The sequence below is a fragment of the Solea senegalensis genome, linkage group LG16 (assembly GCF_019176455.1).
Source record: "Solea senegalensis isolate Sse05_10M linkage group LG16, IFAPA_SoseM_1, whole genome shotgun sequence".
NCBI lineage: Eukaryota > Metazoa > Chordata > Actinopteri > Pleuronectiformes > Soleidae > Solea > Solea senegalensis.
Genome location: NC_058036.1, coordinates 13566544 through 13593256, shown reverse-complemented (window position 1 = coordinate 13593256; position 26713 = coordinate 13566544). Strand labels below are relative to the sequence as shown.

General features: G+C 44.3%; 3 protein-coding genes across 7 annotated transcripts in view; 1 reads left to right on the top strand and 2 right to left on the bottom strand.

Moving 5' to 3' along the window:
• Positions 1-8574, top strand: part of fancm (FA complementation group M) — a 35567-nt gene extending 26993 nt beyond the window's left edge. For 2 of the 4 annotated variants that reach the window (XM_044047589.1, XM_044047586.1), the window contains 11 exons: positions 1086-2802; positions 2890-2978; positions 4022-4087; positions 4201-4323; positions 4557-4707; positions 4999-5102; positions 5183-5643; positions 5724-5805; positions 7268-7622; positions 7762-8056; positions 8281-8574. In XM_044047589.1, the coding sequence (XP_043903524.1) occupies positions 1086-2802; positions 2890-2978; positions 4022-4087; positions 4201-4323; positions 4557-4707; positions 4999-5102; positions 5183-5643; positions 5724-5805; positions 7268-7622; positions 7762-8056; positions 8281-8389 (3552 nt within the window). In that variant the 3' untranslated portion in view covers positions 8390-8574. The remainder of the gene's footprint in view (positions 1-1085; positions 2803-2889; positions 2979-4021; positions 4088-4200; positions 4324-4556; positions 4708-4998; positions 5103-5182; positions 5644-5723; positions 5806-7267; positions 7623-7761; positions 8057-8280) is intronic. The other 2 variants (XM_044047587.1, XM_044047588.1) reach the window with 2 other exon arrangements.
• A 746-nt stretch (positions 8575-9320) lies between these two features.
• Positions 9321-21924, bottom strand: LOC122782971 (mitochondrial basic amino acids transporter). 2 transcript variants are annotated; one of them, XM_044047591.1, is made up of 5 exons: positions 21531-21921; positions 19796-19839; positions 12857-12900; positions 12487-12570; positions 9321-11332 (listed from the first exon to the last, which is right to left on the bottom strand). In XM_044047591.1, the coding sequence occupies exon 5, from the start codon at positions 11297-11299 to the stop codon at positions 10562-10564; it is 738 nt and encodes a 245-aa protein (XP_043903526.1). In that variant the 5' UTR covers positions 11300-11332; positions 12487-12570; positions 12857-12900; positions 19796-19839; positions 21531-21921; the 3' UTR covers positions 9321-10561. The 2 variants fall into 2 exon arrangements, with proteins under 2 accessions (XP_043903526.1, XP_043903525.1); XM_044047590.1 differs by lacking the exon at positions 12857-12900 and having other exon boundaries at positions 21531-21924.
• An 822-nt stretch (positions 21925-22746) lies between these two features.
• Positions 22747-26621, bottom strand: LOC122782599 (tryptophan--tRNA ligase, cytoplasmic). The gene is made up of 11 exons (XM_044047011.1): positions 26384-26621; positions 26002-26125; positions 25605-25821; positions 25391-25499; positions 25015-25134; positions 24743-24925; positions 24476-24576; positions 24164-24276; positions 23902-24075; positions 23662-23802; positions 22747-23504 (listed from the first exon to the last, which is right to left on the bottom strand). Exons 2-11 carry the CDS (start codon positions 26113-26115, stop codon positions 23346-23348), a joined length of 1431 nt encoding a protein of 476 aa, XP_043902946.1. The 5' UTR covers positions 26116-26125; positions 26384-26621; the 3' UTR covers positions 22747-23345.
• Positions 26622-26713: the final 92 nt, after the last annotated feature.

Genomic DNA, 26713 nt, shown 5'->3' with positions numbered 1-26713 from the left:
GTCTATATTCTTTCACCTCATGTTTTCATTATAACAAGATATTAATTGGTGGGCCGCATGTAATTGATGGGGGCACTAGTTTGACACCGTCGCTCTAGAGCATTTGGGAATCGCAGGGTACGTCGCGATACGATACACGATTCATGATACCAATATTATCACGATACGACTGTGATAATCGGTACATCGCGAGACGATATCTGTCTATTTATTCACAACATAGAGAACAAAGGGCATAAAGTCTGTGTGTATTGAACGTGGATGGATCATCTCCTAACGTAACTTTAACGCCGTAAACTCCCTCTTCTTCGGCCAGGTAACTTTTGAGCAGCGCTGCTCTTAATTACAATATCAATATTTGCCATCTACAATACTGTACTGTACTGTAAAGTAAACAGCAGGGCCTGACCAACCCCAGTTACACTTTTAAAAAAGAAGAAACTTTCTCGTGTCAGCTGTGAAAAAAATCCTTGTCCCGAAAACTGACTTTCACGCACATGCCTCATTATTTTTTGTGACGCCCCGGGCCGTTTCCTCTCTGAAGTGCAAAACCGAATTTGACACAGCGGCACATGGTGTCATGGTTTCATCACCGTCCTCTTTTCGCGCTTGTCTTTCCTCACCGTCTTGCACGATGGGTCACTTTTTGCGTTTCCTGTGTGCAGAACATTGGCTTCCTGCTGCTCACATGTTCAGTGGCACCCAGCTGGGCCAAGTAGGACGCCACTCTTCATTTATCATTTCCAGGTCAAATGATCTGTCATTATATTGGCGTATGTTACATGGAGGCTTAGGTGGTGAGGTACAAAAATGGAGGGATGGGATTTTTGTTTGTGTTTGTAGTTTTGTTGCCCATTAGAATTTGTTTTTTTTTCATTGGACAAGAAAATATCAGTCTAAATGATGTGTCTCATGTATAGCTGCTATGTGACATGTTTTCATAAGACACTTCACACTGAACAGTACATCTTATGTAAAATGGTCTGGCTGATCGCAGCCCCTTGACCTTGTTTTTTTCCCACTGGCGGATCTTTTCTCACACAGCTGCTTCTCTGTGTGCTTATCTCGTTTGTGTTTGTGTTCAGGGGGAGTGCCGCTACGAACGGGAGCTTCGTCCTTATCTCCGCCGAACCGACGTCGCCGGTCGTGCGAAGAGCGGCGAGAAGACGCAGAAGAGTGCCGCTAAAACAACCAGTAGCAAAACCAAACCGCCTCACTCGACGGCGTCTGCTCTGGGCCGTATCGCGGAGGAAGCGGACAGGGAAAAGACGCAAAGGAGGAGTTTACTTTCGATGATGGCTGTGGCAAAACACACTTGTCCATCTCCTTGGGAAACTCAAACGGCATACGACTTTACAGATTATCCAGGGCCTGAGGCGTTTTGTCCTCCTTGTCCAAAAAATGACTCTCCAGAAGCTGGCGGGAACGATGACTGCGTCATAATTAACGAAGATGTCATGGAGTCAGAAAATACAGTCGAGAGAGAGCCTCGTCAATCTGTCAGTATTTCACAGCTTGTTCCGAAAATGGACGAAGACGAAGATGTTGAAACACAGGCCATGTTTTATCTTCCTAAATGGGATTCAGTACCACCTCCTCCACCTCCCTCCTCTGCTGACCTCCTGCCAGGGAAAGGCGAGAGCCTGAAGATCATCCTGGCCAACGTAGCGGAGCTCCTGTCTCGCTCTCCACTCTCACCTCCTGCAGGTTTAGAGGCGGACGTGGCTGCTCCGTCACTTCCTCCCTCTCACCAGGAGATCCATTATCCATTCCAGGTCAGCTTTACCCTGGGTGTAGATGAAGATGACGATGAAGAAATGATGGCTGATGACGACGACGACGACGGTGCCTCGCCAATGAGAGCCTCACGCCAGTCACCTGTGGGTGAAGAGCAAAGCGAAACCTGTCGTGATTCGGTTCCCGACGTGGCCGCTGACAGTCCGAGCTGGGATGAGGTTTTCGGGGATGAGGAAGTAGATGATGATCATCACGTGAAGGAAGGCAGCGTGGAGGCAGAGAAGAGACAGAACGACGACGGACAAATGAAGAAGGAGCATTCAGCGGTCGCAGCCTCTCCGTGCGGCTCTCAATCAAACGAGAGCATGGATCTGTTCGGCGATGACGAAGCCTTCCTGCAGATGACCATCCCAGACGTCTCCACCCCTGGCATCACACCCAGGAAGTCTGACGTTTCCCCTACCACAGAAAGTATGTCACATAACACCTCAAACGCGCATAAACCGACAAACCCATGTCGGGTGATAGCCGATGATAACACTCTGAAACATGATACACACACAGCAGCACCGCCATGTAAACCCATGACAGACTTTTCCATGACCGATGAGATCGGTGATTGTAAGTCTCCCACGGTCCAACACAAAGCTGAGTCATTTGAAAGTTCCCGCGATCTCTTCCCTGTCAACTTTGACCTCGGTTATTCACTCGAGGAGTCCTCCGAGGATGAAGCAGACACAGAGTGTGTGGTGACTTCTCCACGGGCTGAAGGGCAGGCAGCTCCTCCAGTGTCTAACTCCTCCACTCCGTTCAACCGCAACACCAGAATGCCTGAGTCGAAGTTGTCCACGCCGCACATGTTTTCAGGGCAGAGACATAAAGACACGTCCCCTCTAACTCTGATGTCTGAAAGCGGAGCGCTCCCGTCTCCAATCACATCAGCGGGAGTGAGGAGGACGCTGCTGCCCGGGCCTCGCACGCCGTCGTTACTCTCCAGCTCGAAGCGGCGGCGACAGACGGGCTGCGAGGAATCGGTGTGTGTGCCCAATCCCCCTCCTCGCACAGGTGTGTTTGAACTTGAAATGTCTTCATGAAGTGTCTCCATAATCTGGATTAAACCTAACCCGCATGTATTCTCTGCCTCCTCTTAAGTAGTGGAGTGCAACAGTGACAGTGAAGATGACATTGTGCTTCCTAAAAAGAGACAGAACATGGTCAACCCGCTGTCATCTCCTGACGTGGTGAGCAAAGCCTCTTCATGTACAATTTAGAACTTAAAAATTATTTACTATATTACTATATTTTGCTGTTTGCAATCGCAATTGTTTTTTTTTAATCATTTGGTCCATAAAACATCACATAATTATGAAAAAATTTTCACAATCCCGTTTGATGTACAATCCACATCCCTGAGGCACTTAGTTGTTTACCATAGAAAATTGAGGCAAAATAACCAGGGCCGTCAATCGATTAGAGCTGAAACGATTAATCGATTATTAATCGATTACTTTTTTGATAATTGATTAATCGCTTCAAAGCCTTTTTCCTGATTAAAACGAGATTTCCGATTGTTTAAGCTTCTTAAATGTGAGTATTTTCTTCATTTCTTTGCTCTGGATAACAAAGGAATCATTAAAAGTGAATCAGTCTAGTTTGTGGACAAAACGAGACATTTGAGAACATCAACATTTCCTGGTTTGATGAAAACCGCTCAAGGTTTTCTGATATTTCAAGGGCCAAATGATTAATCGAGAAAATAATCGACAGATTAATCGATTATGAAAATAATCGTTAGCAGCTCTACAATCGATTAAAAATAAAAAAGAACTAATTAAACAAAAAATTAATTCTGCAATTAATAAACCTGAAGCTTATAACAGATATTTATTTATGTAAAATCATGCAATGAATGTAGAATTGACACAAATAGTATGATATATTAAATCCCCTGTTTGAGGTACAATCCAAATCCCTGAGACATTTAGTTGTTTACCATAGAAAATTGAGGAAAAATAACATCTAATGTTTGTTTGTATACTACAAAGAAACGACAAACAATAATCATGAGCTTCTGTAATGCCAAGGAAACAGCAGCAAAGACGAGAGAGACTTCTGGTGTGGATGACTGCAGTTGTCATGACAACCAGAGAAGACGCATTTAAGATCCTGCAAAGCCTCTCAGAAAAAAAAAAAAAGACAACAAATTGACATGGTTCACTTGTAGAGGCTTCAGACAGGAAGTGTTTATGTCCATTGTAATAAAAACACGTCTTGTTGCCTCCAGTCCAAGATCAGCGACGTCGACTCGCCGCTGTTTGTGAACAGGAAACGTGCGGCTCCACTCAACACCGTGAGATTATATTTCACACACGTTTCTTTTTTTTTTTTCTTTTTTTTCATTTTCAACACAGTTGACTGGAATGCCCTGGTTCACACTCATTTGCTCTTTTCATTACTCCCCAGTCGGATGAGACGGGAGGCGAGGCCGATTCTGACGACGATTTCCAGACCCGGCGTGTGTTCAAACGCAAAAAAAGCACGTCACAGGAAGCCGAGAAGAAACAAGCACCACAGGCCAAAGCCAAGGTTTTGTACAGCAACTGATGATTCTTTATTCTTTATTCTATATTTATGATGGTTGTGGTCATTCCACATGCAGTTGATGATGCACTGTAGTGTCATTTAAACCTTTCTTTCTTCCACGTGAAGTAGTGTTTGTGGTTTTTCTAAATCAGCCTTTAGTTGTGTGTGTGTGGACACTTTCATCCGCCTTGACGTTTTCCGTCCTCCCTGTCAAAATTTTTTTTGCCACGCATAAGAAAGGGCGTCAGTTCCTGCTCGAGGAGGCGGAGCTGTCGGAGGACACAGGCGGGGCAGATGTGTCGTCCGACGAAGACGACGACGAGGAGCAGAACCATTCTCTCGATGGGTTCGTGATCGACAACACACACTTCTCCCAGGGACTGAATGGTACAAGACTCACCACTCAGTGATTGTGTCGCGTCTGTCATGAACGGACAGCAAACTGAGACATCATATATTTTATTTTTTTCAAAACAAAGAGTAAATCGTTCCATAAATTTGGTAAATGGCATCATTTTATTTATTTAGCCCAGTCTGAGGCCCAGCTGCAGTACCCCTAATGTCCACCAGAGAACTGGAAGAGCACACGTTTCAATCACATTCGAGTTTGTTAAAGTATTTAAACCGAATAAGACTTTTAAACCCCAAGCGTCCTGTTTGTTCTTCCATTGTCCACAGACTCGGAGATGCATGGAGTTTACCTGAAGTCTGTGAGAAGCCCTGCGGTCGGTGGCAAGTTCAAAATGTCTTACAGGAACCATCGCAGCAACGTCTTTTCCCAGGTAAACTCGCAGCATTTTGTGACTGAGTGCAAACAAAACAAAACCAAAAACCCCAATCCCTGCTCGTGTCCTGTGCACAGGTGCCTGAGATGGATGAAACGTATGCAGAGGACAGCTTCGTCGTGGGCAGTGAGGTGGAAGAGGCTCAGAGCAGCGAGGAAGAGGCAGAAGACATTGAACTCATGCCCGAGGACTCGTATGTGGACGGTAGGAGACAGTATGCCACCAGGCGGCGTGTCTTTCTGCACAAGGTCAGAGCAGGAGCCGGGTCCAGTGCCGAGATCAATGCGAAAGCTCCAACAGAGCAGAGAGGGGAGGCAAAAATGAAGGGTAGACGTGTTATACGCATCAACGACTCTAGTGATGAAGAGAAAGAGAGAAGTGTTACAGCAGTGGGGGGTGATGAGGAAGCACGGTCGGAGCCCAGCAGGCAGCAGACGGGCCCCTCCTCGTCCTCCTCGTCTTCAACCATAGCAGCGAAGGTCTCGTTGTTGAGCAAAGCACAAAGGAGCTCAGAGGCTGAAGAACAGCAGAGAGAGAGGTAAACAAACACGGGGCACGGTGACACAAATGCATCCGACAGGTACCAACGACCGGAGCGTTGTCTGTGTTCTCCTGCAGGTGTCGCCAGAGGCTAGAAAATCAACATCTCCTCTCTGACCAGCTGGACTTTGTGTCCACATCCTCCAAGAATCGGCTCAAGGTGAAAGCAAACGAGATGGCATGTGTACACACTCCCGGTGATACGGTCACGATCTTATATATAATTATTCCTCAAACTCTTTATTAGGATACAACCAGAAAATACAGGAACTATGTTTGGAGTATCTTTTAATCTTGAACAATAACATGACTGTGGCTCTTAAATCTTAATGGAATGGAACCCCAGTTACACCTGCATCAGTCCCAGTTAAAATTAAATTAAATTAAATTAAATTAAATTAAATTAAATTAAATTAAATTAAATTAAATTAATAATAATAATAATAATACAATTAAAATTAAATAAATAACGTTAAAGTAAAGGTAAACACCAGGTTTATTTAAAACATGCAACCAGTTGTACCAAATGGCAACCGATCGTGACGTCGCACGCAAGAATTGGAACTCCTGTTTTAAAGGCTCCAGAATCTTGACTTCATATATATTTATATGTATATCATATTTCTACACTAAATGACAAAATAATGCACATAATTTACATCATTAAAATGTTAAGCGATGTTATAGTAGCATCATTTTCCCATAGATGTTATTTTTGCAACCAGTGGAGTCGCTCCCTGCTGGCATTCCAGTGTATTTGTGTGTGGATATAACGTCACAACCCTTCTTTTTTTTTTTCTAGTGCTGAGAGTGCTTGTTAGGAGTGGCTTTTTTTTTCAGCGTGAAAAACAAGTGAAGTGAAGTCAGCTGACGGTCATGCACTGGACTCCACGGAGTTCACGTCAGAATATTACCCAGGCAGCATGTTGTCACATGGACAGATGAGCTGAAAGAAGCCTGCTGTAATAGACATTACTGGCATTAGACAATCTCCCCAAAAAAAGGGTCAAAAGTGCAAAAGTGCAATGAATCTATTAATTAAACTATTTTGATTTGAGTATTTTCGGATTTCATTGACATTTTCCCACATTTTCTGACATTTTATGGATCAAACAAATACTCGGATGAGTCGGGAAAATACTCGACAGATGAAGGGATTAGAGCCGCAACTAACTATTGTTTTTATAATCGATTAATCTGTCGATTATTACATCGATTAATCGTTTGGTTCTTAAAATATCAGAAAACCTTAAAAATGTTGAGTGGTGTTCGTCAAACCTGGAAATGATGATGTTCTCAAATGTCTTGTTTTGTCCACAAACCAAAGTAATTATCCAGAGCAAAGAAATGAAGAAAATACTCACATTTAAGAAGCTTAAACCATCGGAAATCTAGTTTTAATCATGGAAAAAAAGCTTTGAACCGATTAATCGATGATCAAAATAGTTGTCGATTAATTTAGTAATCGATTAATTGTTTCAGCTCTAGAATGGATTATGAAAACAATGGTTGGTTGCAGCTCTGAAGGCCACTGAATGTATACAACTCCTGTATTTTCTGGTTGTATCATCACTAAAAATGAAAATGTTCCCGTTATTAAACATTCATTTTTCACTCTCCAGGCCTCGGCTGCCTCTCCCTCAGAGCCTCAGGCCCAGAGGTCAGTCTGTGGGGACGCGTCGGCCGGCGAGTCCACCGCTCCGCCGGCGTCCGTGTGCATTCTGGTGGACAGCCGCTGCCTCAGTGCCAGCGTCGATTTGATGACCAGCCTGCGGCAGCGCCACGCGGCCGCCGTCCACGTCTGCTCCCTGGACGGCAGCTACTTCATCGTCAGCAACCGCACGGCGGTGGAGAGGCACAGCCAATCGGATCTGGCCGCGCAGCAGAACAGGAAGCGCTTGGTGGAAAGGGTGCGCGGCTTACAGCGACTGTTTGAGCGCGTCTGTCTGATTGTGGAGAAGGACCGAACCAAGCCAGGTCAGTGTGTAAACTCATGTCAATTTTGAGTGTCTGCCTATGAAAGTATGGACGAGAGGACAATGTCTTCTTCTAAATCTAAAGCTCAGATTTAGGGTTCCTAATTAACTGATTTATTGGATGAAACCCCATGTCACAGGCGAGGCGGCGCGTCCGTTCCAGCGAACGCGCTACTATGACAACACATTGGCCGCGCTGGTGCGGAGCGGCGTTCGCCTGCTGTGGAGCGACGGCACCGAGCAGAGCGCCGGCCTGCTGGCCGACCTGGCGCGCCTGGAGCAGCGTAAAGGTCAGGGCATCAGTGTGCCGCTGGAGGTCAAAGGGCAGCACAGGGAGCAGGCGCTGCAGCTGTACCTGAGCCTCCCATCAGTCAGCCACGTCCACGCGCTCAACATGTGCCACAATTTCAGCTCAATCGCCCAACTCATGAACAGGTGAGAGAGCAACAGTGTTTTTTCCTATCATGGAATCTTTCCCTCAATTTTACCCATAATACACTAGTCAGGGACAGTCGGTAACATAAATCTGTTCGTGTGAGGGCAACAGAACCGACATGTAAAACAGCAAATGAAAAAGAGTAGGTGGGGATTGGATCTGAGGACGGATCGGGGAGGGGAGGTCATTCTAACATCTCCTCCTCCATGTTTTCCTCCTTCAGCTCCATTGAAGCCATACAGAAAGGAGGATGTATGAGTCCGTCCAGAGCCGAGGAGGTTTACCGCTTCCTCCGCTACTCCTGCGACACCTTCCTCATGAAAACCAGTTAGCGACCTGAGGGATGTAGACTTCAGGAATTAAAATGAGCCAATGAGAGGTGAAAGTCACTCTGCTTCTATTTGACGTTTTATCTTTATGATAAGAGATCGTCAGGATACTGGTTTGCTCTTTTTGCACATGACATAAAAGAGGAAAATGAACATAAGGCTATTTAAAACTATTTTTTTATGGAACTTTTTATTTCACTTAGTTGTGTTAAAGACTGATTAAAATAACACAATATGTACATTAGACTTGAATAACTTATTAATTTCTGGTAAACAAATAAATAATGGAAATATGTTTACAACTATACTCAGAAATTAACAGTGTTAATTATCTTAAATAAAGCAATATTTTTTGTATATGATTGTCACTGTTTTTATTAATTAATGTGGAGATCAACTGTAACAAGAACTTAACTGTTTCAGATTGTGAGAGGAAAAGTGGCTTTTATTTCACTTAATCTTCAGAACTACAGAAAGAAAGAAAAAGAAAAATAGGACATGCTGCTGTGGTACAAGACAAGTACAGAACACAAAGACACCGTTAGAATCGTTAACGAAATATTAAATTAAATTTTTCCCTCCACCAATTATGACGAGCAAACCCAAGATAAAAGTGAATACATAACCCCCAATTTCACAGTATGAACATTGCTCATTGGGTTCAAAGTTGTAGTTTGAAATCCCAGTCTACACTTTGACACTCACTGGTAAAGACAGTTAAAAATCATCAGCATCAGCAGCAGTAGTAGTAGTCGTTTTCATACGCAGGAAAATAAATAGGTTTTTGACATCTGTGCCACCTGCAGGCGAGCTGATGTTTGCTTGTGCTCAGTTAATGTGTTTTGTTAAAAGACTAAAAAAAAAATCTTTTAAGACAACAGAACTTTACTGTTCTGTCTTTGGTGCTGAGACTTTTGGCAAGTGTTCAAAGACATTGGACATGCCGTCTTTAGGTAAAACAGCTGCACTTTCATAATATCACAAGCATCAACAACAAAGGATAGACTAAGCAGCTGGATCAATGACCGACAAACATCTGCGACTGTACATTTAAGTGGCACGGTTGGTACAAAACAGGTCTAACAGCACCTCCTTGTGGACAAATGAAGCCCCGCCGACACTGTGCCTTACATCTAATGACAAAGTGAAAACTGAAAAACAAAACAAGCCTTTCCTTTAGCTCACTGTAACAGTTGAATTGAACTAGTGGTATAAACAAAAATATAAAATCCATTGCATTTACAGTAAAAAAAAAGAAATTAGAAAATGTGAATGCTGAAAATGTAACCGTATGTAATATAAGGTGCTTTCATGTTTGGACACTGTAAAATATCCAAAATTGCAACATGATTAACTGCATTAGATCAATTTCTACAATATGATTGTGTGGAGTACTAAAACATAACTAAAAACATACAGAATCTGACCTACTACGTTTACTGCAACGGCTCATCGTCCTAGCCTGTAAATTAAATGATGTATAACTAAATAAGTGAAGTAAAAAGAAAGAAAAAAGATGATAACCTCACACTTGATGTCAGGCAGCCGACTGACTGTTCATACTGTTGTAACTTAAGAAAATGAATACAGCCATATCTACATAAATGTACATGTGTATTTATGTATACTATATTTGTTTTTACTTGTAACCACTACAAAACAAAGTTGGAATACTGAGTTCACGTGAAGATAAACGGGGCAGGAGCCTGATTGAGAAAACATCGTGGATTAAGCACCTTTGTAAACAAAAAAACGTAATAAATTACATTCAATTAATTGATTCAATGTTATGGAAAGGGGACAATAATGTGCATTAACCCTTTTTGTCAATCTCTATGCACCTCACTCCAACCTAAGGGAAGCTGTTAAAATAATTACACATACAAATCATGACCTGAACACCATCGTAGAAGCTGTATTTCATGATTTCTTTGACACATGTAACTCTAAAGTCTCTCAAATTACTTAAAATTCAAACCCCCGCGTCTTTAAAAAGAGATCATATTTACAAGTGCAGAATGCATCTCAAAATACAGTATATATGTATATATATATATATACACATATATATTATTTAAATACTACATGGTCACTTGGCTGACAAATCGGATCGTTCCATTTATACTCGACAGGTTTGCTGAGGACTGTAGTGATTGCTCGCTGCTGCACGGTGACTTACATGCTGTTTGCCTGCGTCTGTGGCTGCAGAGGCTGCAGCTGGACAGACGGTGGCTCAGAGTCCTGAATGCTGCACTCCTGTCCCTCACGCATGTACAACAAAAACAGAGTCACGGTGGCAAACGTGGTAGCGTTCACCGGAAATGCTCGCAGCAGCGTGGACGTGAGTCCGCGCGTGAACACTCTCCACCCCTCCTTCTTCAAGCTCTGCCTGATGCAGTCCATGATGCCGTTATACTGGTAGACGCCGCCGACGCCGTCGGCCTGCAGACGTGACTTGATCACATCCACGGGATACGTGGAGATCCAGGACGCGATGCCCGACATTCCCCCAGCGAACAGCAGCTTGGGGATCATGTACGTGTCTTCTGGCTCACAGCCCAGGGAGCGCGTTAGCACGTCGTACGTGAGGAAGTACACGCCGAAACCAGGGGTCTCGCGCAGCAGGGTGGTCACCATGCCACGGTTGATACCGCGGATTCCCTCTCTGTTGTAGATTCTCACCAGACAATCCAACGAGTTCTTATACAACTTCCTTTTAGACTTCTTCTCTCCAGTCCCCTGCATCTGCATGCGCGTCTTGGCCAGTTCCATCGGGCAGCAGATGACGCACTGGATGGCTCCAGCGGAGGCTCCAGCCAGGAACTGGTGGAGCGGTGTGTCGCGGCCAAGCTTGCGCATGGCATTGCCCTGGACACCAAATACTATGGCATTGATGAAGGTCAGTCCCATCATTGGAGAGCCGATGCCCTTATACAGACCGAGTGTCTACATTCACAAAGACAAACAAGTGAGACCCCGAGGGAACATAGTAGAACATCATCTCAGTACAAACACACACACACAAAATAGTAGATTCTGCCTGTCTGGCGATCCCTTAACCCTCGTCTCAGGTGAAAACTGAAACTGGGAGGAGTGAACGATCTGCATTGTTCAACTTAACAACTCTCTAGATCAGTATCAGCCCCAGAGGGTAAATACCTGGTTCTTCCCACTAGTTAGTCAGAACTGAAGAAGCTTCTTCACAAGTTCGCAGTTTACAATTACAGAATTGTCAAACCAAGCTTTCACTTTTTAGAATTTGGGAGTGGACCAGTCAGTTACAGAGAAGCAGCTGTTGGGGATGCCATCAAATAACCGTTATATTTTGTTTTGTTTTACAGTGTTTATTCTACTTCTACACTGTTAGCCTTCAGCTACTTCATTAGCACAACATTTACTGTAAAGACCAAGATCACAACCTTTTGCCAGTTATATGGATTAGAAAAATGACAGTTCACTTCTCATCAATAAGCTAATCATTTCGGTGTATAATACATTTATGAAGAGTGAAAAGTGTCAAAAGGATCATAAACGTGTGCTTGTTTTACAATCTCATCATCATCATCATAACTAATGCTCCGAGTTATCATTCAAACATTGGGAAACCGCAATCTCCTCTCATTCCCTTCACCTGTCTGACTTTTAAATTAAGCAAAAGAACAGTTTAAACATCTGCTGGAACAGGTAATGATGTACCGTCTCCTTTCTGATTGACAATGTTGAGAAACTTGAGATCATTTTTGAAACCAAAGAAAAGCCCGTTTTCAAAAATATCCACCTAAATGTGGACACGTGGACGAGGCCTAAGACCAAGCATACTACACTTAGCTCAAAGGGCATGGTGTCCAAATCTTTATTTAGCTCACACAGGTCTTCAATATCCCTGGCTTACAGACACCCTTTCACCCCTAACGTCCCATGTTAGGAACGCTGGGCTGATGAGACAGTAACCCGACACTTAAATCAGTGCACTCACTGACCACACTTCTCCACACGTGTGCATGGTGAAAGCCGCACACATGTATTAAATGCAATCCAAGAATCATGGGACTATAAAGTGGGAAAACATTACACGGTATTTACTACATTCGCATCCTTACCGACTCTTGGCGTATGATGGATTGGAAGCAGTGGAATGTTCCACGGTAAAGAGGTCTGTCCACATTTTGGACTTGAAGCCGCACCTGTGGACAACAGACCTCGTGTTAGACTTGTATGACGGAGTGAGTAGTCCACAGAGAAGACACATCTACAAACCACATACTGTACTCAATTTTAAAAAAAGGGGGGAAACAAACAAGCAACAGTATTTGCAATAGTTTCTTTTCAGGGCAAAGGGGATGCTGGGGGGGTGGGGGTGCAAAATGAGGGGGACAACACAAACGAAAAAAGAAAGCAAGTTTTTAAATCTTCTTATATCTTAAGACAGGACATTGGGTGAGAGAAAGAAAGACCTTGGACCATACTTACTAGGTCACATTTCCGTGGAGAGGTTGTTTATTTCTCTCTCTCATCTATAACACAGTGACACTGTTGCTGTTAAAGACAGCTTCCCCCCGGCCCCCAAAACAGACACCAGCTCAGGCAGAAATGACATTGACTGCAACGTAAACAAGAGCTACAACCAAACCAATCACCATCTCTGTGTGCATGCTGCATTGTATGCTAGATTTTAAACTTCCTTGTCATTTTCCTATAAAATCATGCAAGTGGAAAAAAAAACTGACATTACAAGAAAATTCTAACAGATTTATATTCAGTTTTGACTTAAATAACAAATGCTTGAGTGTGTGATGGTAGCCGAGGGTGCGCTGTCGAGTGGGTGTGGGTTTGGCCAGGAAAGATCAGAGGCAGAGTGAAAATATGGACATAAAGTTTTATTTAGGCTTGAGGGAGGAAAAAAAATCAAGCATTAAGTGTCCATGGGTAAATTCAAATAAATCAATAAAATTAAAAAGGAACAAAAGTAAATCAAAATTCGGCACAAACTCAAAGGTCGGCAAAATGATAACAAAATTCCCAATCTGCTCATAATCCAATACAGAGTTACAGAGTCACAGTGCTCACATGCAACAGGGTCAAGACACCACCAAAAACATAGACGGGACGCACAAACATATAGCAGGTGGCCAGCACCATTTTACATTTAAAGGGGAACATATAACCAATAATTAGTACATAAATAACAAGACAGACTCTAAACCAAAGTACATGTTCTTAGTGGTCCAACAGAGACAGATTTACAAAATAAATAACAAACAGTCCACTCTCTTGCCCATGGAACAGGACACATCACAGAGGGGGTTTGATCAGGACCCACCTCTGTCATCCCCATGGTCATACTGAGTGTGGACTAGGCCAATTAGGCCCGGAACCAAATAAATGTTCTCGTTTCTGGACGGCTCCTTTTCACTGCCGGACCGACGCGGTCAGACTGCGGACCACAACAACGCCCCAGCACAACGGGTAATCCATGTCCGTGTCCGGCTGCTCCGCACTCGCCCCGTGGCAAACGCTGCATGAACGAGCGCGGCTGCTAACGTCCATTTACAAGAAGGTGTGTGTGTGTGTGTGTGTGTGTGTGTGTTTCATCAGCCTGGAGGGCTTCTCTGTGCGGTCGCTCCGTAACCGTCACACCCCCCCCCACCTCTGGTCTCACGCCGGCAGGCGGGAGAGGTAGTCAGCAGTGGCATTGCTCCGCCCCGGGATGTGCCGGATTGTGAACCGATACGGCTGCATTGACAGGTACCAGCGGGTAATGCGGGCGTTGGAGTCCCGCATGCGGTTCATCCATTGCAGAGGCCGATGATCTGTCTCCAGGAGGAACTCGCGGCCCAGGAGGTAGTATCGGAAGGCATCAAGTGCCCATTTCACTGCCAGACACTCCTTCTCGACCGTAGAGTATCGCGTCTCCCTTGGAAACAGTTTGCGGCTGATGTATGCCACCGGATGCCTCTGGTCTGATTCACCCTGGAGAAGCACTGCACCTATACCTGTGTCAGAGGCGTCCGTCTGTAGCACAAATGGCTCTCCAAAGTTGGGACAGTATAGTAGAGGCTCATTACACAGTGCATTCTGAATGTCTTCAAAAGCCTTCCTGGCCTCTTCGGACCACTGCACCTGGACCGGAGAGTTCTTACGTGTCAGATCGGTAAGTGCAACTGCCCTCACAGAGAAGTTGGGCACAAATCTTCTGTACCATCCAGCCATGCCCAGGAACGACCGTACCTGAGTCTTAGTCTGAGGCAAGGGGCATTTCTGGATAGCCTCGAGTTTCTGCACCTGTGGCTTGATGACACCCCCGCCAATCACATAGCCCAAATACTCGGCCTCCCTCTTGGCAATGGCACATTTAGTAGGGTTAATGGTGAGACCTGCGGACTCAATCCTCCTCAGAACATCCTTCAGGTGCTTGACATGGTCTTCCCATGATGTGCTGTACACCACAACGTCATCAAGGTAAGCTGCCGCGTAGCCATTGGTGCCGGCCAACACCTGATCCATTAACCTCTGAAATGTTGCGGGGGCTCCATGCAGCCCAAACGGCATCTTGCAGAAGTGGAAGAGACCCCAGGGCGTCCGAAACGCCGTCAGCTCCCTGGCAGCATCACTAAGGGGAACCTGCCAATAACCTTTTGCAAGGTCCAAGGTGGTTACCCACTTCGCAGGTCCCAGAGAGTCAATGAGGTCATCGATTCGTGGGGTTGGATAAGAGTCAAATTTAGAGACAGAATTGAGATATCGGAAGTCAACGCAGAACCGGAGGGTCCCATCTTTCTTGGGCACCAACACGACAGGGCTGCACCATTCACTCTTAGATCGTTCAACGATGTCCATGGCCAACATCTGGTTGACCTCCTTCCTCAACCCGTCAAGAAGCCGCTCGGGGATGCGGTAGCTCATGCGTCGGGGTGCTGCACCTTCACACAGGGTGATATGATGGTTTACCAGCTTGGTGTGTCCTGGCTGCGCCTGAAACAAGGCTGGATCACAGAGATGTTTAATGTCCATTTGCTGAGCAGGGGAAAGATGGCTGAGGTCAAGGGTGCCCTCTGTTGGTAAAGGTAGGTACTGCTCCTCCACCTCATCCTCCTCTGGCACGCGTCGGATCATGAGCACCTCAGCACCGGTACGTTCCCGCCACTCCTTCAGGAGGTTGATGTGCAAGACCCTTCTTGAGTGCCTCTGCCCCAGTTTTGCGACCTCATAAGTTGTAGATCCCAGCTTACGAGTAACCTCATAAGGGCCTTGCCATTTTGCCAACAGTTTACTGGAATCACTTGGCAGCATCACCAGCACCTTGTCACCTTCAGCAAAACTCCGAGAACGGGCTCTCTGGTCGTAATAGGACTTTTGACGCCGCTGGGCTTGTTCGAGGTTCTGTTGCGCCAGTTCCGACATACTCTTCAGCCTCTCTCTCATCTGCAGAACATAGGAGAGGATATTCTGTGGCTGCGGTAAGTCCTCATCGGGCATCCAGGTCTCCTTTAATAGTGCCAGGGGTCCGCGCACTTCACGGCTGTACAGCAGTTCGAAGGGTGAAAATCCAGTAGAAGCTTGCGGTACCTCCCGGTACGCAAAGAGAAGATAGGGGAGCCAGTTGTCCCAGTCTGCACCAGTTTCACTCACAAACTTGCGTAACATTTGCTTGAGAGTCTGGTTGAACCGCTCAGTCAGTCCATCGGTCTGTGGATGATAGGGGGTAGTCCGTATGCCCTTTATCCCCAACAGCTGGTAGGCTTGCTTAAGGAGCTTGGACATAAAGTTGGACCCCTGATCAGTGATTATAGCTCTGGGAAACCCCACCCTCGAAAACAGCTGCACAAGACATGTGGCTACAGTTCTAGCCTTCACTGCTTTCAGAGCAAAGACCTCAGGGTACCTAGTGGCATAATCTGTGATGACCAACATAAACCGGTTCCCAGCTTTACTGCGCTCAAGAGGCCCTACCACATCCATCCCTAACTGCTCAAAAGGGGTCCCTACTACAGGAAGTGGCTCTAAGGGGACCTTTGGGGGACATCTGCTGGCTGTTTTCTGGCATTCTGGACACGTTTGGCAAAACTCTGCAATGTCTTTGGCCATATTTGGCCAGTAAAAATAGCGGTTGATTCGGGAGAGGGTCTTCTGTCTGCCTAAATGGCCTGCCCAGGGGATCGAATGGCCTAGGTCAAGGACTACCCCTCTAACCTTCTGAGGAACTACGATCCTCGCCTCTGCCCCTCCGCCTTTATACAGCACACCATTCTTAATGGCAAACCCCTGTCTTGAAGATTCTTCCCCATCACCACTGAGCTGCTCTGCCTGGGTCTGCAGGTATAAGGGGCCAGTGCCTGGGTCTTGCTGCTGCATTAAGCTCATATTTTGGGGGATCTCTAAAGGAACCTCCAACTGCTCTGGACAAACATCCTCCCGACCCTGAGCCACCCCAAACTGAAACTTCTCCCGTCTTTTCTGTCCTTTGGTTTTTCTGGTCTTCCCAGGCTGGGCTTCAATGTCTGCATTGTGGAAGGGCAGTACAAAAAGTGGTGATTCTACCTCACTCCTCTTAGCCATGGCCCTTGTCACTGTCATATTACACTCCCCTCCCACAGACACTAAATCCAGCAAAAGGGGAAAATCTTGGCCCAAAATTAATTGATATGGCAAATTATCCACCACACCAACCTCCAGTAAGTAAGTCTGTCCAAAAACCTGTACATACACACTTGCAGTTGGATACACCCTTTTCTCCCCATGAACACACTTCAATTGGGTCATCACAGAGTAGTTCCTGAGCTGTATGGGGACCAAGGCAGACGACACTAAGGACTGCATGCTGCCTGTATCTACCAGTGCCCTAACCTCCCGCCCATTCAAGACTACAGCATGACAAGGGAGAGCTGCCGGCCTCTTAGGGGAACTAGACCTAGGTACTGTGCATATGTTAGATTGGTTGGCTGGGTTATTGGGGCATTTTGGTTTTATATGACCTTCCTGTCCACACTGGTAACACACTGGTACTTTGGGGCCACACACTTTCAGTGCAGGGTTTTGTTTAAACGGAGCACCCCTATCAACCACTGATGTTCCCTCACTGCTGGTTTTCCTCAGAGGTGGAGTCTGTCGGGGGGGTCTATTTGAGTCTCTACCCCCTCTCCACTGAGCATACGTCCAGGCCTGGGTTTTCCGTCGGGCCGCCACAAAGACATCTGCCAGAGCAGCAGCATCCGCAGCAGTTGCCGGGTCGCGTTCCTTAATCCACACCTGGAGATCGGGAGAAACCAAACGCAGGAACTGTTCCAAAATAATCATCTCCCCAATGTCCTCTTTGGTGCGGTGTTGTGGTTGAACCCATCTCTGGTACAGATCGCGCAGACGGACGTACAGCTCCTTCGGGGTCTCCTCCTCGCCCACCTCAGCTCCTCGAAACTGCAGACGGCAAGTCTCCTGGTTGATGTTATATTTCTCCAATATGGCCTCCTTCAGCAGTGTGTAAACGAGGGCGTCATCCTGGTCCATATTAACATAAGCAGCCCTAGCCTTGCCCGTCAGGAGGGGCGCTAATCTAACTGCCCAGTCAGTTGTCGGCCACTGACACGCCACTGCAATTCTCTCAAACATCACTAAATAGTGTTCGACATCATCAGTGTTACTCAAACATTGCAGTCTCGGTTCTCTCTCTATCTGAGCTCTACCTTGACTACTTGGCCGGTGGCTGCCGGCTGATGGGGATGGACGGCCACCCATGGCCAAGGTTCGCTCTGGTACCTCGGAGACCCCAGCGCCATAAGCAGCAGCCTCGGCAGGTACCCCCGGGTCTGGTGTGGTTCTGATATACACCTCCCGCTGCAGGAGGCCGAACTGATGCTGGATCGACTTCCACCGAGTCTCCTGACGTGCTGCTTCTATCTCCAGATGAGCATCTCGTGCCTGCTGCCGAGCCATAAGGGAACGAAACATATCCCTTAGCTCCTGCAGGGACGCATCTTCGGTAACCTGAGTTAATTCTGGTTCAGGACCATCCTCGATTTCGCCTCCAACGGCGCCGATCTCCAGGGGAACAGGTCTCCTCTCGGTGGGGGCACATTTCTTTGGCGCCATACCATCCACAGCAGAGGGCAATGCCGAAAAATCCGCTCAAAAAAGAAAAAATTACTCACTACTGTCCTCTACTGGCCATCCCACCACTGCCACCAGTTGTGATGGTAGCCGAGGGTGCGCTGTCGAGTGGGTGTGGGTTTGGCCAGGAAAGATCAGAGGCAGAGTGAAAATATGGACATAAAGTTTTATTTAGGCTTGAGGGAGGAAAAAAAATCAAGCATTAAGTGTCCATGGGTAAATTCAAATAAATCAATAAAATTAAAAAGGAACAAAAGTAAATCAAAATTCGGCACAAACTCAAAGGTCGGCAAAATGATAACAAAATTCCCAATCTGCTCATAATCCAATACAGAGTTACAGAGTCACAGTGCTCACATGCAACAGGGTCAAGACACCACCAAAAACATAGACGGGACGCACAAACATATAGCAGGTGGCCAGCACCATTTTACATTTAAAGGGGAACATATAACCAATAATTAGTACATAAATAACAAGACAGACTCTAAACCAAAGTACATGTTCTTAGTGGTCCAACAGAGACAGATTTACAAAATAAATAACAAACAGTCCACTCTCTTGCCCATGGAACAGGACACATCACAGAGGGGGTTTGATCAGGACCCACCTCTGTCATCCCCATGGTCATACTGAGTGTGGACTAGGCCAATTAGGCCCGGAACCAAATAAATGTTCTCGTTTCTGGACGGCTCCTTTTCACTGCCGGACCGACGCGGTCAGACTGCGGACCACAACAACGCCCCAGCACAACGGGTAATCCATGTCCGTGTCCGGCTGCTCCGCACTCGCCCCGTGGCAAACGCTGCATGAACGAGCGCGGCTGCTAACGTCCATTTATAAGAAGGTGTGTGTGTGTGTGTGTGTGTGTGTTTCATCAGCCTGGAGGGCTTCTCTGTGCGGTCGCTCCGTAACCGTCACAGAGTGCTTTCATAATATTAGAGCAGTTCATACTTTCTTTGGCTTTGCAGTTAATCACAAATGATGACAGTACTGGATTAGGGAGGGCCTTGGTTATGCTATTAATGGCAATCCACTGACATAATGCTAATAACACAACTGTAAACACACTTGCACGTGATTCATAATTCCAAATCGAAATACATCTGTCCTAATAAAAGGACTAAAGTAACCATATGGCCCATTTCTCTAGGTCAATCGTGCCATTCCTGTTGGTTGACTGTAACCTTAAGGTTATCAAGACACAAACTCAGGCTGCCAACAGGGTGGACTGACGTAAAACATTATTCAGCACTGGATCATTGCCTCACACAAGTAAACAGTAACAAGAATTGAACAGACACCCACCTTGACAGTGTCAAATGGATGTCCAACCAAAACACCAGCAGCACCTTTTAGGAGAAGACAAGTTTTTAAAAATGATACGTGTATATATATATATATATATATATATATATATATATATATATATATATATATATATATATATATACATACATACATACATACATCTATCTATCTATCTATCTATCTATCTATCTATCTATCTATCTATCTATCTATCTATCTACATACATACATACATACATACATACATACATACATATATATATATATATATATACACATAAAGAGTATTTACAAATCCTGAACCAATAACAGAACCAGACCTTCACTGTGACTTTGATTTAAGGACAGTATATGAACAGCCCATCATTAGACCAATTTTAATGGACCCAGAGATTACAGTCTACTTTACCAGAATCTACTATAAACCTGCTGCGACCACACTAGAATTATTACTTTTACAAACATAATTTGTATTGTGTTGGTATCAATATGGCCCATTTTGACTTATTTTATTTTAACGTTTTAAGTGCGTTATATATGATTATTTATTCAGTTTGCATTACATTTTGTTCAGCACCGTCACATGGGTTCACAATCTTGTCCATGACCCAGCAACTTCTGAACCCATGCCTGTGGGCTTTGACTGATTACCCACAGATAATGGACATGTAAATACAGTCATTGTGTACCTGCAGGTTGTGTATTACAACAAAGTCTGTGATATTAGGGTATTAATTTAAGGTCTGCGTAAAAAGAAAAGTCTTTTACAGAGTACTGATAGGGAAGTGTGTCCATGACTGTGGTGAGCAAACATGTAATTTTGCCCATTGTTTAGCTTTAAATTATTGCAATGAATCCGTTTTATTGCAAACAATGCAATAAGTAAATTGTGATGGCTGCACCTTGTTCTTTTTTGTCCTTTAAACATGTAATACATACGTGTTTTTTTTCAAGCCATGTATAATAACCAGTAATAATAGCAATTAGATCAATCGTAATTCGATAATTTCTGTAACAGACAGTTTGGTCATAATTGAATGTAATGCACTTTGTTAAAGGTTAGGACAGTGGAGTGTATTGACACTGTGGGATATTAAGAAGCCTTGTAGATGTTTGCAGTTCAGTGTTTTCTGTAGATAATATGATAAAACTTGACGGTAAAACACAATGCAACTCATCTACAAGACTGTGGGCCTTTATCACGCCATGGCCTCAGTGACTTTTATCTGGGGTCCTTGAGGTTTAAGGGAGGACTTGGCCATGGGCAAAGACATAACAGGTGTCAAAACTCCCAGGGTTTGGAATAAAGCTTCACTTGAAGCAGGCTGAGCAAAAAGGCATAATGGCAGAATGGTGGACACAATATCCTGATAATTTTAGCACAGTTTTGACACAAAAGCATGACATGTTAGAGTGAGCTGGGCGTGGGTTTGTGTATTAAAGATGCAGACACCACTCCCTGCCTGAGGGAGTCAAAAATGTGGAATTTTCACCTGACATCATGTCCGGGAAAACTCCGAGCTATAGCTAGCTTAGTGGGTAATAAATATTAACCCGTTAATCTCAAACTCGTTTTTTTTTTACCAACGTGGCACACGTTATTTTATCGAGGACAATCTCGGCAGCATGAGCTGACGGAAAAATACAGGATGCAGCTAATGCTAAAAGCTAGTCGTCAAATGTTAACTTGTCAACCTGGATGCTAACGTGGCTAACGTGGCTAACTACTTACCTCCAACGCAGCCCGCAGCGAAGTCCAATGCCATTCCACTCAAGAATAACCCTGTGTCAAGCTAACACTGTGATAGAAACAAAAGTGGGCTAGCTTTCTCTCTTAAAAGGGCACTTTGTATTCAGAGTCTGGCCAATAAAGATAAGTACAGACCCTCCCCAGGCAACAGAGAGCTCGTCCCCTCTGTTTAGTTTCAGACGGTACTGATAATGATGCTGAGCAAAAATAGGATTTACTGAAGGTACAGACCGATTACTCTGAGTCTGAACCCTGACTGAATGTGTGCTGCTGCTGAGATGATGATGTGTCCTCTTCACGCTCACTTCAGAACGCGCTTTTCCGTCCAACCTTTCTATTTCTGTAGAGGTGGAGAAGAGGCGGGGAGCTGGACGTGAAGAAGAAGAACAAGCGTGCTTGGCCTTTTTAAGACGAACCAATCGAATCAGTTGGAGGGAGACAACTCCCAGCGGCTCATGTCCGCCCCTCGCGCCCATTGGCTGCTGACGCGCAGACAGGGGAGTAAGTTTAGTGTTGAGCCTCCAGTTTAGAGTCAAAACCAACAGTACTATCGCTGTCGTGGACAGTCGTCATCACTGTGACTGATGTACTGTCCCACTGGAGACTGAAACAGAGTGGTGCTGGTGGTGGTAGAGTCCCCATCACCAATGAAGTCCCCAGTCCAAGTCATTAAGGTTAAGGTTGTTCTAAGATTTATTTGGGTTTGTTGCTCCACTGCCAAAAGACCCAGGTTCGAGCCCTAGTTGGAACAAGGGCCTTTCTGCATGGAGCTTGCATGTTCTCCCTGTGTGTGCGTGGGTTTTCTCCAGGTTCTCCAGTTTCCTCCCACAGTCCAGAAACATGCAGAGTGAATGGTTGTTTGTCTCTATGTGTCCGTGCGATGGACTGGTGAATTGTCCAGGGTGTGGCCCTGCCTGTCATCCTCATGTGGAGGATAAAGTGGTAGCAGATGAATGGATGGATGTTGCAGCGGATGTACTTTTTCTTCATTGTGCAGAGATAACAAAACAAAACATAGCTGGAGAGGACACAGGCATGAAAGTCATTGTTTTAGTCATATAGAGGATCACTTACTGATATATGATGTTACATTTTAAAGCCAATATAATCCGCTATTATGGTACATCCTTGTGTACTATCTTAAGTATGTTTGTAAAAGTGCTCTAGTAAGACGACAAATAAGCATTGAGAGAGAATATTTCTGTTACTGAAGTGTTGTTTAATGTTCCTGATCAGACCATGCTGAGTGACAAGATTTGACTCACATCTCTTTTTTTGACAAGTACATTTGCTTTGGTTCCTTCTGTGTAAACAGATAAAGAAATACAAATTACAGTTGACGACAGTTATTGTCAGTAAAGGAGGATTTCTGATCCAACAGTCTGTACAATGGGTGTGCAGATGTGTTATTATTAATCGCTTAACACATATTTGTACTTCACTTTCTCTTAATTTGTACTTCCTCTTACTGGCTTCTCCAGGGAAAAGAGTGGGTCTTAAGAGATATTACAGCAGCACTGAACATTTAAACACTCCATGAAGAGAAATTTACACATTTAACAAGTGGCATGACAAGTAAGCAGAAAACTTTGACCAATGCCATGCTTAGTTTTGACACAAAAAGGCATCCATCATCTCTAGTTACTCATGATTACATTTGTCTCTAATTCTGGTGCAAACTGTTTGAGGAAAATGTCCATCTTCTTTTAATTAGTAATGATGTAGATTTTAAATAAAAAAAGATGGATAACTTATTTGTTCTTGTCTCGAGAACGAGATAATGACATCTCAGATGGGCTAGTTGTTAAAATTTAAAGGTCTTGGAGTCATAAACTGCTTGATTGTCTCATCTGTGACTTGTTTGCGTCTCTCTTGATGCTGGGAAATCATTGGCTGCAGCGTTTCAATCAAAATCTTCTTCAGTTCTCCTGTGAGAAGAGCTCCACTTGTGTAGTCCTGCAGTGAGAGGAGATAGGGTGAGTGTGCAGACAACCATTAACAAAACAACAGAGTCAAAGGAAAGATAGAGAGAGCACAGAGACAACAAAACACGTGAACAAGTGTGATTACAAAGGCAAAGAAGTCTTGAGAGCCATGTTCTCTACGTCCTCACCTGTCTGATCTTCTCCAGCTGCTCATCATCTTCCAGGAAAAAGGTCAAGTACATGAAGGAAACGTCGACATCTGCGTTTCCACCGTGCTTCCTGTGCTCTTCCACTGTGTCTTTTCCTCCAGAAAATGCGTGTTTGTTGATCTGTGAGTAATCGTTTCACAAGTCGGATCAGGCATTCAGCAAACACAGATATATAAATCTGAGAGGTAAATACTGAATAACAACTACTAACAGCATTACCTTGTTTTTGATCTGCTTGGGTGTGTCTGTGAGGAAGATGGACGAATTGGCGTCACTGGCACTCATCTTCGTCTGTGCCCCCTGCAGGGCAGGGAAGAAGGTTGAGTGCAGCAATGCTGGTTTGGGATAGCCGATCCTTGGAGCTACGTCACGGGTCATCCTGAAGTAGGGGTCCTGCATGAATAAGAGGGAGGAGGTCCTCAATGTCATTATAAACTATGAATGACACTATATAGTAGTACAAGTGCAGTATTGTCCTGACCTGGTCTATAGCACAGGGGATAAGACATTGTATGTCCTTTCTGCCTCCAAAGATCTGTGGGAACGAGTTACTGAAGGATGGGGCTGCCTGGATGGCTGGGAAGCTGATCTTTCCTGAATGAATAAAAAAAAAATCACAAGACCTAACATCAGAAATCAGTTACAGAAAATGATTATTTTATGTATATTGCATAATTCAAAAGGACTGAGTAGAAACTACTTTCGCTACATTGAACATTCCAAACTATTGTGGGAGTATTTTAATGGCTGTTTAAAGTTTGAAGTCATTTTTGGTCAATGCAGACTTTCTTACCAATGCAGTCACTGTCTGTGAAGCCAAAGATGCCTTTGACCTGGTTAAATGTAACATGCTTCTGGATCTTAACCACATTCCTGTAGAAGTCTGGGGATGCACTGTAAAAACATGAATTAAAAGTAATGTATTAAAAGAAAAACAGTGAAATTGTGACTTTTATCCTCCTTCGAATTGTGGAGCAACTTTCATTTCTAAACATGGATTCTAGCAGCAAAATCTGTAAAGACAGGAACGCGAGATCAAAACTTTTCTGCCATATTTTACCCCATGTAGTCGAGGTCTGAAAAAATGAATGTCTTGTTGACATCAAAGCCACAGGCAATTATGTCCTTGGCATTTTCCACTGCAAAGCGGTGACACTCTTCCACTGTTAGATCCTTCCACAGATACTTTTCATCATCAGTTAGCTGGATTACCAGGGGAATGTCAAACACATCCTGAAGCCACCTGACAAATGGAAACAGGTTTTAGTTTAGTAGAAACAAAAAAGTAGTCTTAGGGTAAAAAATTTGACAATTTGGCAAAGGAGCACTCACTTCGTGAAAATGAAGGGAATAAGGTGGCCAACATGCATGGCCTCGGAGGATGGACCTCTGCCAGTGTAAAGGTAGAAGGACTTGTGTTTCTCATATGCATCCAGGACCTGATTCATATCTCTGCCCAGAAAACACACACAAACCAATTAGAAGACAGTGATTTATTGAAGTGTCGTATTCACATAGAATCTACTTTTCTTACCATCATTTCATTTGTTAAATAGGGAAAATCTCATTGCTTTTCATTTAAAGATTTAGAGCAATGACAGTGATACTATGATGAAAAAGGTATTCATTTACTTGTTTTTTTCTGAAAGAACCAATACAAGTCTTTGTTGCATTGTTCGTAATAAAAAACAAAATCTAACATGCTTACCTGTGTGAGAAGAAGATTCCTCTTCTTAGAAAGCGGTGCGGTTTCTGTCCCGAGACTTTCTCTATTCTGTCCACCAGTTCTTTTTCTACTTTACTGCTGCCAAACCTCACTAAAGCAAGACATGACACATTATGAGTTATTATTCAACTTAAACTAACTTTAGACAAATGTGTCTTAAGCCCTTAAAGTGAAGGCCACACTTTTTCTATCTTACCAATGAGTTTGTCGTAATCTACCCCCTTGGCATTAGTGGTAGAGACGTTCCATGGGTCAACTGAGTCTTCGCCATCAGCACAATCTGCTGCTGGCCCATTGTTGGGGACAGCAGTGTTTTCCGAGGGTGGACATCCTGCTTTGTAATCCTGACCTGTCATCTGTTTGTAATCCACTTTCAACTTTAGCAGCAACTGGACAGCAGCATCGAGATCAGCCTGAGGAACCCGTCACAGTCACTGAGATTATATTCTCATTGTATCATTTGACCCAAATTACATGGCCTAGTTTAGAGTGTTAGTCTTAGTTACCATACTGTGTATTTTTTATTGTACAATTGTTTAACCAGTCCTCAGAATACAATTATTGATTTAAGTAAATAGCTTTCAAGCACTTACCTTGTCAGCTTTGGCTGTTTTCAAGGCCCTGACGTTGTCTCCTTGAAGATTCAGTCTTTCATAGAGCTCCATTGGACTATCCGTCCCTTCCCTGTCTCCCTGACAGTCTGTCATCTTCTTCACACTGCTCAGGAGACAGCATCGACATAATGAGTGAAATAACTGGTTCCAAAACATGCGTCATCATCAAAAACACGACCTGCATTTAACAGCATGTAATTGCTGCCACGACTGTTTGACAAGACTCCCATATGTTAGCAGTTGAACAGCTGACAGTCCGATAATATCTATTTTATTTTAGTGTACCAGATGCTGTAAATTATACTTTTAATATTATAGCGAATAACAGAGTAATAATATGTAATAAAAACAGCCGGTTTACCGCACAATCTTCACACGGATACTACTGGACAGCTTGCATCAGCCTGAGTAAGGTAGTGTTCGGGTCAAAATCTTCCCAAGCAAACCGGCTTCAAAAGTTCCGCTTCTATTTCGATAATGTGGGGTAACAAAGTCACTTTATGACCTGTGTTGAACAGTTTTATTACAAAGGCTTCTTGTATAGCATCGGATTATTTTTTTTTACACGAAACAGAGACTCATAACCACACTTTTACTAAATATTCACAATATCGGAAGTCGGAACAGCCAGTGTGTCCTTCCGACTGTTTTCAAGATAAGAGTTTTTCCACGAGAGATGAGTCTGACTTGA